General features: G+C 36.0%; 1 protein-coding gene across 1 annotated transcript in view; it reads left to right on the top strand.

Annotated features, from left to right (window-relative positions):
- The window catches only part of Sin1 (SAPK-interacting protein 1), a 49,215-nt gene that overhangs the window by 4,769 nt on the left and 31,945 nt on the right, over nucleotides 1-12,501 (top strand). Inside the window, exon 2 of the mRNA XM_081764670.1 lies at nucleotides 7,550-7,696. Within this exon, the coding sequence (XP_081620796.1) occupies nucleotides 7,550-7,696 (147 nt within the window). The remainder of the gene's footprint in view (nucleotides 1-7,549; nucleotides 7,697-12,501) is intronic.

Below are 12,501 nucleotides of genomic sequence, written 5' to 3'. Positions count from 1 at the left end.
TGTAAGTGTTTGTAAAATTTTGATGAACACACATTTGTGGGTTATCACGTTTCACTCCCGTATATTATTCGTATTATATTCAGACCTAAATTCCCCATTCATTACTCAAAAAGATTATACTACAAAAGCAACTTTTTTTTATAAGTTTATAAACGTTTATTTTGTGATTTTTCAATAGTTATTATTGTTATGTAATTGCAATCGAAGAAAAATTCTAAATATTGTTTCATTTCAATGTTTACTATTGATAAAATACATCGAAAATGCCGTACTTTGTGTGTGTGTGTGTGTGGGGGGGTGTCATACAGACCTCACGAGAGGCATTTAGTGAAATAAGTGTCTTTGGTATCTATTTATGTATAAATGAGTCTGAGCCAAAGTGGACTCAAATAATTCGTATCTTTATTCACTTTTCTTATTGATATGCAGATTAAGTGGGTGTATTTCTTTAATTTGGATCAATAAAAGTCGTTATTAACTAACTTGAACTAAATTAGTTCTTCTGTACTCTGTAGTACTTTGAAATTGTTCATGTGTAATTCTGTGTAATGGTTTCAGTTGTGCAACTGTTTATCTTTTTGTCCTTCTGAAATGACTCTTGACAGAGATCAGTACAACTTTTTTTTTTATCAGGATTCCTTCGTGAGTGAGTCGGCAGACGTATCGCATTTGTGGCCAATTAGTCCTGGTTCCGAGTTCAAATGGAGGACAATTTCTCTCGGATGTAACTCGAGAAGCGGTTTTTATTCCGCTTTAAGCTTATGTGACCCCTTCCAGCATAACTCGGTTGTCGCATAATAACATCAAGGCGAAACAAACTTATTTCTGTCCATATATGATATTGAATATATAGAGCAAATTATTTAAACCATAAAAACCTGGTTTAAACCAAAAAACCGGTTTATTTGTTTTTTTTAATAAAAACCATGGTTTTTGCCAACCCTGGTTAGAATACTGTATGCTCCTTGAGACTCCATTGGGAATCAAAACTGGAGCTTTCTGCATCAAACACAGCTGTATATTATCCACGTTTCACGAAAGGCTTACGTAAAAAGGAAAGAATGAATGGATATAAAAATTATTAGGAAATAATTCTTCAAGGATTGACGCAATTCAATTATGTATGTAGTATATATAATTTTCACCAGTGTCTTATTCATAGGTCAGATTACCGTATATAACCATTGCAATTGTAAAGTTATTGCTTTTACAGTTTATTAAGACAGTAGTTGTTTTCCAATAAAATAAATTTAGGGGATTAAAGCCGATAACTACTTACACAAAAGTAGCGCTGTCAAAAATTCAGATTCACAAAATCTGGATTTAGAATTTCAACTGAAACCGAAATCCGAATTTCCGATAATGTCAGAAACCGAAATTAGAATTTCGGATAATGAAATGTCAAGAACCGAAAACGGACTTCGGATAATGAAATGACGAAAGCCGAAATCCGGATTTCGTATAATGAAATACTAAAATCTGGATATATGCATATTGGGCAGCATTAGACAAAATCTTATGAAAAAGAATTCCAAATTGTATTACATGAAGACGAAGAAAACATCGTATATTTGAGTATATAGTAACTGGTATCTTAAACTATCTCAAATTAATTAGCACAAGTATAATCTCCATTATAAATAACATTCAAAGAACTAAAAAAAAAAAAGAAAGAGAGAGAAATTGCACTAATTAGTAAAAGTATTTGTCAGAATATCACATTAGTGAAAATAACCCCGACAAAAGAAGCAGGAAAATAACTTTTCAAAGAGTTTAATAGCCCATATTTCGGAAACTATAATAGCCCAAACGCTAAAAGTTGCTGACCCAATCAGCCCAAACGAAGTACTATCCAGCCCAATAAAAATCTCTTCTGGTCCAATCACTTGGGGCTAATGTGAAATTGGCCCCCCAAACTTTGTGAAGCTCTGTTTCAAATACAGCCCAAATCTTGCAAAATTCCTAAACTGCTAGTCGACACAAAGTACTGTAAATTCCAATAAACATGTTTGTCAGAAATATCATATTAGTGAAGTTGGTCCCGACAAAAGAAGCAGGAAAATCACTTTTCAAAAAGTTTAATAGTCCATATTTGGGAAACTACAATAGCCCAAACGCTAAAAGTTGCTGACCCAATTAGCCCAAACGAAGTACTACCCAGCCGAATAAAAATCTCGTCTGGCCCAAACACTTGGGGGGCTAACGTGAAGTTGGCCCCTCAAAGTTTGTGAGGCTGTAACTTTGTTTCCAGAGTAGCCCAAACGCTTAAAGTTGCTAGATCAAACAGCCCAAATGAAGTACTTTCTGGCCCAATAAGTATCTCGTCTAGCCCAAAGTTTTCAACAAACTTCACACAGGCGCAAATGATGGCTTAACATCCAAATCAAACTCTTGGCTCCTCAAGTGAGAGTTAGTCTGTGTTTAATAATTGCAGCAAATTAATAATGTTTATAAAAGAATGTGAAAGAAACATTTTTTAAAAAATCAAAATTACGTCAACATGTTAAAATAATTAAAAGAACCTAATTAATCATCTATTTTGTATCCTCATTTGTTTAACTGGACGAACCCAGATCTAAAGGAAACGAGTTTTCTGCCCAAATCTCATAAGCAGTAGAAATTTTAAATTACAGAAATTGAACCACCTTCCCTCTTAAAATTTGTAATTTTCAAGACGCTAAAACATATTTTATTACTTTTAGTTAAGAGTTGAAATACCGAGTTTCATGCATCCAGCTTAAGCAAATCGTTCTTTACTTTATATATTTTTTTTTTCTGAATAAGTAATGGGGAATTCGAACATTAAAAAAAGTGCACCCTTTGTTCTTTTCCTTTTATATGTTGAATTTTCAGTTTTTTGTTTGTTTGTTTGTTTGTTTGTTTGTTTGTTTTACATTGGAAAGTTTATAAATATGTCAAGTTTCATTTTACTAGCTTCAGAGATTTGCGAGATACGCTGCTCCTTTTTTAAAAATATCTTATCAGGGGAGACCTTTTTACGATACGTATTTCCAGAAATTCTTTCTTATATCCTGCTTTCGTAAGAAAATGATTCTTTTAAAATTAAAATTTAACGACTCTGCGTGTAATAGTATACCCAGAAAGTCACTTATCTTAACTCTTATATAAGAGTACAGAAGATGAAGACAGTTAAACAAATGGACTTTCATGAACAGTTTCCGATTTCTTATTCGTACATTTCCGACAAGCTGTAGTTTTAAATTCACGCACTGTCAAGACCCAGGTTTCAAAAAGGTAATAAACTGAAAATAATAATAATAATAATGATATATGTATTTATGTACGTGTGTTAATGTATATATTTATTGTCTTATTGAAGCTTTCGTAATTTGGAAATGTACTTTTGGTTTACTTTTAGTATGAAAAAGCCTGCTCCCCTGGAAAAGTTTGCAGGCTACATCCCTAAATGACTATGTATTGATTTCTTCAAACGTATTGTGTTGCGTATTACACTAGTAATTTAGCGTTATTTGTTGATTTTTCTTGCTTATACATATCAACTCTATCAAACCACACTGCGAAATATAGTAACTGTCTGCATTCTTAATGTATATAGTCGTTATTTAATGTTCACTTGTGAAGTATCTAGTGGACTTTTGCCATAATTAAGCAAACTTTGGTGGGCTTTTGTCCTACTCTTAATGAAATAGACACTCCACAGAGTATATATATTGCAATTCAGAATGCTTGCTCGGTTTCAGAAAAGTCTGGTAAAATATGCTGTTTAAACATTTTTATTAAATTCTTTTTTAGAAACTTGTTATGGGATTCTCGTATCTCCATTTGAAAGAAACTTAATTTCTTAACCAATTAATTCTTAGAATGAAATATGTTATATAATGTAATTGATATATAACTGCAGAACAGATAATTATAATTTTAGTAGTACAAATATAGTTGTTACCATTGGAATTAGCTACATTCGTAACATTATTGCCAACTAGTCACTGCATCGTCGCAATTTCGTGTGGTGGTGGTGAATTTCAGAACTAAACTAGGTGAATGAAAAAGGCACAAGACCTAAGAATCATTTCGCAGCACAAGACCTAAAGGGCACTAGCCCTAAAAGGCACAAGACCTAAAATTTAGGACTAGTGCCTATATTTTTAGGACTTGTGCCATTTAGGGCTTGTTACCCGTTAGACTTACCTGGAAGATAAAATATTCTAATCAGCTTATACGTTCTGGAAGACCATGGGACCGATTGTGGTAAAATATGGAGAAGGTGAATCAAGTAAATAATCGTGCAGTTTGCATCTCGTTTACGAAGCATTTCGAAATTGCTTTTCCTCAAGATAATAAATTGTCTAAGGAAATGAACGGGGCAAGGAAGTAAGGTGTGTGCATTGATGTTTCGCAAGTAAGGAAGGATGGTATCACAGGTGGTCTAAGTAATATGGATAACAATTTAGAGATGGGTGGCCAAAAACAGGATAATTTACAGAAGTGAGTTTACAGTGGTGGCTGACAATTGATGTTTGGGTAAGGTGTGATCAAGATTTAAACTAATTTAGCCGCTAGATTATCAATTGAAACCAGTTCTGGCGGACTCCTGTGTATCAGGCGACATTTTAACCTAATTTAACGTATTCAACCATAAAACGACCGAATGTGAGTAAAAAATTAAAAAAAAAAAAAGTAGGTGAAAAACAGCCCCCCCTTCCCCTCATCGCTAAACAAAAGCCGCAATATGTTGTCTTATATTATTGTCTAAATGTATGACCGCGAAGAAAGGTTTTGAGTGATTTACAAGGCTCAATCCAGTTAGTATTCTTACACAGACACAAAGAGTGCCATTACTTCCAACTGTAAGAACAAGCCATAGCTTGTGGAGACCATCTTTACAAGTTGGTCTGTATTTTTTGCTCAATTGCACCGAGCATGCCTTGTAAAGATAAAGGTAAAAACGCCATCCGTCATTAAATATTTCGTGTCTGCGTACCGGTAGCGTTTGGCGTGGGAGACCCGGGTTCGATTTCCGGCGAGAGCTCATGTGGTTCGGATTCCACGTTAATCAGTAGGTCCACGTCTCATAACTGAAACTCAATTCAACTCGTGTCTGCGTAAGATGCCAACTGGAGTGTGTAATGTAAAGTGAACCACTGTTCACTTTCTTGGGCTTAATTACACAAGTCAAGAAATATTCTTTCGATAGAGACACACTACGGTTTCATGTAGTGTGAGAAAACTACGAGCCAAACAGATGAAAATCAACAGTATGAAATATGTACCGGTAATCGGTTCAGCTGTTCTCCCGCTTAGTTGAACCAAAAGAATACCTATTTCTGCAAGTCGTTCTTCCATTCATTCCTTGGCTCAGAGACACTCTTAGATAAAATGAATCTTTAGTTTTACGGTACAGATTATGCCCTGTAGACCAAAATAGATTGATTATTAATGAAAATAAATGATCCTGAAAGAATTGGGTGGAACAAAACTATGCTCTGGCTTCCCAAGAAATTCTCTTTTAGTTTATCACGTCCTATTTCTTTGCATAGCTAGCGATTTCCATCCATCATTTCGCAGTAAAGGTGGGCTAATGTCTGTACTCAGGTATTGGTCACTTGATGTACTCGGATTATGTTCCTCTCGCCAAGTGGACTTCGTGGTGGACAAAGACTGCTCATGAGTTTTCTCGAGATTCTCCCGTTTCTTCATACTTTATTCGTTTCTCATCATCACAGTCAGCATACCCGTGGGACGTAAGACTAAAAGATTTCACTTTAATTTTTTTCGGATCATGTTCCTCAAATTGATGCCTCAGTATGTGTTTGTTTCTTAATAATTATCAAATAGTGTGCATGTAAAGGTGGTTTCTCTTAAACCTGTAATAACACAATAATAAAGCTGACCTTATAGTGCCTTTTCGTTCTTTTTCCAGAATTGATTCCTTTCATTCCATTCCAGAGTTGTTCGTTCTGGACGAATCCTTTGGTTCCGATAAGTTGTATGGTTCAGGCTCCTTGGTTTACCACTCTGAAAGGTTTGACCCTTCCTCTGAATTGAAGAAATTGAATTTCCATATATAGTTCTCCAATATAATTCGTCGTTCCTAGTCAAACCACCTTTATAAACTGAGAAGTAATTGCCAAATTCATTTTGGGTGGGTTGGAGGTAAATAAGTAGAAGTTTGTATGGGGGTGATTGCCATGATTCAAAACATGCGCAGAGAGTTTCTTTTTCCCGATTTTTTGCTCTTGTTTTATACGCAAAGAAAGCGACACAAAAAACGACGCAGAACATTGGATATTTCTAGACATGCGCAGTAAGTTTATTATTTGCTGCTTTGTCATTCACTGAAGCATTGCTTTTGTTCTATTCCATCTATATTGATGCATGAGCTCCCTCAAGGCTAAGCGGTTAGCGTACGCGCTTTTGGCTGGGAGACTCGGGTTCGACTTCCGACAGGAGCTCATGTGTGTCGGATCCTATGGTAAGCTGTGGATCCACGTCTGATGTAGCCTCGTTGCTAAAAAGGATGCAAAAATCAAATCATCATGTCAGCGCAACAAGTGGATCTACTTGTCTTTTGTGTTTCCATCTTCTGTTTCCACCAACCGAATCCGAATCCTCAATGCGTCAACTACACTAAGTGAATCCGCCTTTTGATTTCACAAAATCAACCCAGTACCTTTCAAATATTCGGTTCTTTCCTGCCAATGAAGGATTCGTTCTTTTGGAATGAATTATTCCAAAACTAATCATCACTAGTCATTTGAACATTTTCAAGAACTTTTCCGTTCCCCTTATTAGTTGCAGTGTACGGACCGCCTAGCGCTGATAACTCACGTGCCTAATAGTCAAAATTAAATACACAACACTTATGTCTTTGTACGAAAATAGAGATGAGTGTTTTCTAGATAGTAATTTACTCGGTTCTCGTATGAAGATGTTATAATTTTTGTCATTTAATTTTGACTATTAGGCATCAGCGTTCTCGGAGTTAGTTTTCTTCGTGACTGGCGAAGAGAACAAGAGATCTTAAAAAATTTCACCAAGTAAATGAAAATACATAACAGTCAGTTTTATTAAATGAATAATTATATGCTAGACATTCTTATTTCATATGATAGGTAAGACAGAAGTTCATATAGAAGAAAATGCTTATAATATTCATTTAATTTGTTCATTTTCGAGTGTAAATATCTTTGGTAAATTTATCTATTAGTAAATTTATTTGGGTTAACATTACAATGCCCGTTCCAGCTGGTGTACTCTTTCAGAAACGGGAAATTACACTCTCTTAATTTTATGAAAATGGATCAAAACTTCCTTAACCTTACGCTAACCCATTCCTACCCCTATCCTACTTACCTTTACTTTACTTTACTTTACTTTGCTTTACTCTACTGTATTGTACTGTACTCTACCCTATCCTAATTTACTATACCTTTTTAAAGCGACCCTATTTATCGATGCGCAGCTAGAGTGTATATTGTAAGGTTAACCCATTTATTGTTTTGGTTGAGTATTTAAGATACTGTATGGCTATGATTCCTATATTGTATACTTTTTTCATATCTTTCAGGAATGTGTGAAATGATAATGCTAGGGGAAGATATCCCGAGAAATTTGGAAAATCTGTCAAAATTTGATTGTTATCCAGGCCTCGATAGCAGTGATGAAGATGCCGACGATCTTGATGACCTTGCTAATTCCTTCGATATACAATCTGGTAACTTATCTATTATGGTTATAGTAAGTTTTTTAGATTAACGTCCCACGAGTTTAACTAACCTAAAATTATATGCTTGTGGTGAATGGGAATGTTTTCTTCTCTAGGAATTAATAAATTGCGATTACTTGTTTGTGTGTGTGATATTGATTGCATCACATTATTCGCAGGTGGAAGATTAGCGCTGTTTAATAGGCTTAGGTGACAACCGTGTAGTGCAATCTGTTATCGCTGGCATTGGGAGGCTGCGTCTGTTGACCCTTGCTCTTGAAATTAAGACACGATAAAAAGTATAAAACTCTCAATCATCCCCCCCCCCCACACACACACACCAGGATAAATACCATGCTTTACCAATTGTCACCTAAACTTGGGAGTACTTAAATGAGAATTGGTACGCAACGTGTTCAGTTGTCTAAGCTATCAGAATGCAAAAATTAACGGTATTCACTTCCCATTTTCCTTTGACACTCACTGCTTCTACTAATTACCTGAAGCACGTACCACAACTTACGTCTTCGCAATATAAGGGAACTTTAAATTCAACGTTAAAATAATTACACAGGCAATAACTACATTTTAACAATCATATTTTCAGTTCTGGGGTTACTTACATTACATCTCACTACAATTACTGTGGTTTGATGGTACTGAATGCGTATGGAAAACACAAGACAAACATTAACAATATTCTATAATACGTGATCATTATACGGCCGTGCAAATTATATACCAAATATCAACCTTATTACCCTAGCTAATTAATTCTTTTTCTTTCTATCTGTAAAAGTGATAATTAAAATATACGAATCAACCTGTTATGAAAGTGGTTTTAGCGAAGATAATATGCATGTAACTGATCGTATGTCTTTTTTAAGTTAACGAATTCGCAGTCGGCGAATGTATAAGCTTCCTTTTTAACACGACTTTGGAGAAACGCAATTCTACAGTAAATAACTCATGGAACTTCACAGCCGCTGAATTAGGACAAATTTAACACTCTACTTATAGCTTCTTCCAAATAGAGATCCGTGGCGTAACGTGTCCTATTGAGACGTACAATTAAACAATCCTCTGACGGTTTTGTAAATTTCCCACAAACTTCTGGCACACTAGGGTAATTGAATCAGTGAGTAGAAAAAGGAGAATATTCCCCAACACGTTACTTTTGAAAAACGAAAAGTAAAACTACTTACCAGAAATACCATTGCTTACGTAAAAATATTTGTATGGGAGATTTGTAGCGTATGTTAAGACCTTTCATTTCCCAAAATTTCAAAAACGTAATGGGATTGGATATTTAGTTATAGAGAAATTGTTATCATGGAATGTTATCCTTTATTTTTGGAATGTTCTTCTTTTTCTACTCACCGATTCAATTGGTAAATGTCCTGTATCACTACTCGATATCCAAACAACGGTGTTCTCCACTGGACATGACCACAAATGCCTTATGAACAAAATACAAAATAGACCTAATCTTCTATCAGTCGCTCGTCGGGCCGCTCCACACACGACTTTTCCGTAGTGGAGGGTTCAATCGTCACTTCCCGACTGATTTGCGCTTCTTCTGGTCACCATGGGTCACGTGACCAGCAACTACCCACGTAATGTAACAATGTCCACCATTGGTTGATTACCAAAAATTGTCCAATCAGGAACTGGTTCAGATGTCTTTTGGGCAACTGGGGGAAACTCCACCGCAGAAAAGGTATCTCAGCAACGTTTCGAACAAAGAGTCATTGTTTTAGGCACACACATACGAAGTCAAAACTAACTTTGGTGCCTCTGAGTCGAAACTGACGATAAGGCTGATTTCAATGTTGTTAACTTGTGTCCTTTTCATCAGAATTGGTGAGAAAAACTAATAAAGTAAACGTATTAATTTTCTTGCTTTGACGAGCGTCCCTCTGTCGATAGCAAATCTGCACCATTCACGAAAGTTTTGAGTAATGCCGAGGTAAGTTTCAGGGTGATTGGGTGTGGGGGAAAAAAAAACTTTAAAAGTTTTTGTTTTGATACTTCTGTATTACAACAGTAAATCCATATGATGTGATGAGTTTGTTGTAAGTGCATACTAAAGTAGTATATATATATATATATATATATATATATATATATATATATATACAGAGCATTCAAAAAGTCTCTATACATCTGAATCGTGACAAGTCAAAGTCACATGAAATAAAATTTTATGCGAAGGTTTGCACCACTGCTATATTATCGCCTTGCGTGAAGTTCCTTTCTTAGATTTTAGTCGGCAAAGTGACGTTGAAGTGATTGTTGCGTCTAGTTAGCGGTCTCTGAAACAATGGTGTTAACTTTGGGACAACGAATATTCCTGGTTGAACATGTGTTCCGTGAACAAGGTGAGCACAAACAGTCAAAGATAAGTTTGCAGCTAGGTTTCTGGATACACCTGTTCCGAATCGTCACACTGTAAGGGCACTGATCGATAAATTTAGAGACATTGGAACGGTAATGGACTATGATCGAAGTGGTAGACCGTCAGTGCTCGATGAAGAAAAAATGCTACACATATCAGATGCAATGCAACGTAGCCCTCATAAACCACTTCGAAAACTTGCCTAGGAAGAAGCAATAAGTGTTGGTACGGCACAAAAGGCTGTTCGTAAGGAACTGCGTCTTATCCCGTATAAGGTGAGAGCGGTGCAGCAGTTACTTCCTCCCGACAGTGTAAAACGAGTGCAGTATTGTGAATGGTTTACACGGTTTGTTATGGACAAGTCTGACGATGTTTTGGATAATGTTTTTTACTGATGAGGCCTGGTTCCATTTATCAGGTTACGTCAATGCCCAGAACTCACGTTTGTGGTGTGCAGAAAACCCACATGTCATACATGAAGTTCCTCTGCATGACCAGAAGATAGGGGTGTGGATTGCAATATCCAAAAGAAGAATAGTCGGCCTCATATTTTTCAGACAAACAATAAATTCAACTCGCTATTGTGAAATTATTCACCAGTTCATGGGAGAACTCATGGAAGATGAAATTCGTAATGCTTGGATACAACAAGATGGCGCTACAGCACATACAGCTCGCCAATCCATGAGATTACTGCAAGAGGTTTTTGGAGATCGAATAATTTCAAAGGGATTGTGGCCACCTCGGTCTCCTGACTTGTATCCTTCGGATTTTTACTTCTGGGGTTATGCAAAGAATTCTGTTTATAAAGGGAACCCCCACACGCTACAAGAACTCGAAACAGCTATTCGAGATTTTGCTCATAGCATTCCACATGAACAACTTGTGAGAGTATTTGAGAACAAGAAGAAAGGTGTGCAAGCATGTTTGAAGGCTCATGGGGGACATTTCCAACATTTGCTGTGAAAATGTGTGTTAAAATGTGTATGTATATGCTACGCCCTGTACATAGTGCTTTTATGCCATAAAATATAATAAATTTTGAGTAAAATAATTTTCTCGTTGCTTTGAATATGTGACAGTTCAGGTGTATAGAGACTTTTTGAACGCTCTGTGTATGATATATATATATATTTGTAGATACTAATGAAAGAGGAAACAACCGATTTTTTTAACACATCATATCCTTTATAGATATGAATTCAATATAAAGTGACTGACTGGACCGAGATCTCCGGCATACCGTGCTGATGCTTTAAGCATCCCCTCTCACTGGCGAGGTCGGTGCTCTCCACGCGAACCACATGGGTTGTACCACAGACCCCTACTATAATTGGGCAGTCCTTGTTAATGCATCGACACTGTATGCCGGAGGTCCCGGGTTCAAGTCCTGTTCCAGTCAGTCATTTTTGCACTCTTTGTATGTTTATATATATATAATTATTCTGTGAAGAATACTACTGAAGTATCAACTGAGAATCGAACCCTTGGTTGTAAGTTCAGTCCCAGTCTTAGGCTGATTTCTTACAAAATATTGCGAGAGATAGAGACAAAATGAATTGAAAAGAATAGGAAACTGATAATATGAGTGATAACGATTTTAACCACATTAGTTGTTCTCATGACATGTATAAAAGCTATGCCTGAGATACGAAGCAAGGAATCTGAGACTGTCAGAAAGGATTAATATGAAAAGGAACGTAATTTACAAACCAATAGAATTGAAGCGTAGACTTGAAGAGCGATTAACTGAATGTAGAGGGTCCTTTTATATGAAACTAGAGAATGTAATCTCCGTGCCTTTCATATTTCCTTGTCTGGAAGCTCCATATATATGTCTGATAGAATAAAATAAGTTTTGGGCTTGTCTCAATGAACTGGAATAGATTTTTTTCCAAAATTCCTGACTTAATTCATTCAATTCAGACAGTTAGTATTTTGTAGTATAAATAATGTTACGTGGTCGACGTATAAGTTATTTGTATTAAAGGACAATGATTTTGGCTCCCGTAGGAGAATCTGAAGCCGCCTTCTGATCCACAGTAGTTTGAGAACGTAGTAACTGGCTGTCACTTACATTCTTGTTGTTGTTCACAAAAATGCTGATTCCTTGTACACTTCCCCATCTACGATTCCAGATAATAAAGGCTTTTCGTTATCTCTCATCATTTTTGCTCCATGTAGATAAATATTGAAACTGAAACTTACTGTATTTCTATCATTTCCGATTTTAGTTAGGATGGAAATGAAATGTATTGTTGGGACGCTTAATCGATGACAGGAAACTGCTTTTCGCTATCCATTACCGGTTTTGCTGTATAGTGATCAATGTTAAAACCATAAATTGTTGATTTCTAGCATTTCCGATGGATAGATTACCTCCATCAGTGAAATCTGTTTCTAACTTTTGCTTCTA

The sequence above is a fragment of the Thermobia domestica genome, chromosome 7, assembly GCF_964235325.1.
Source record: "Thermobia domestica chromosome 7, izTheDome1.hap1.1, whole genome shotgun sequence".
NCBI classification, from domain to species: Eukaryota; Metazoa; Arthropoda; class Insecta; order Zygentoma; family Lepismatidae; genus Thermobia; species Thermobia domestica.
This window is presented reverse-complemented; position numbering and strand designations above follow the sequence as displayed.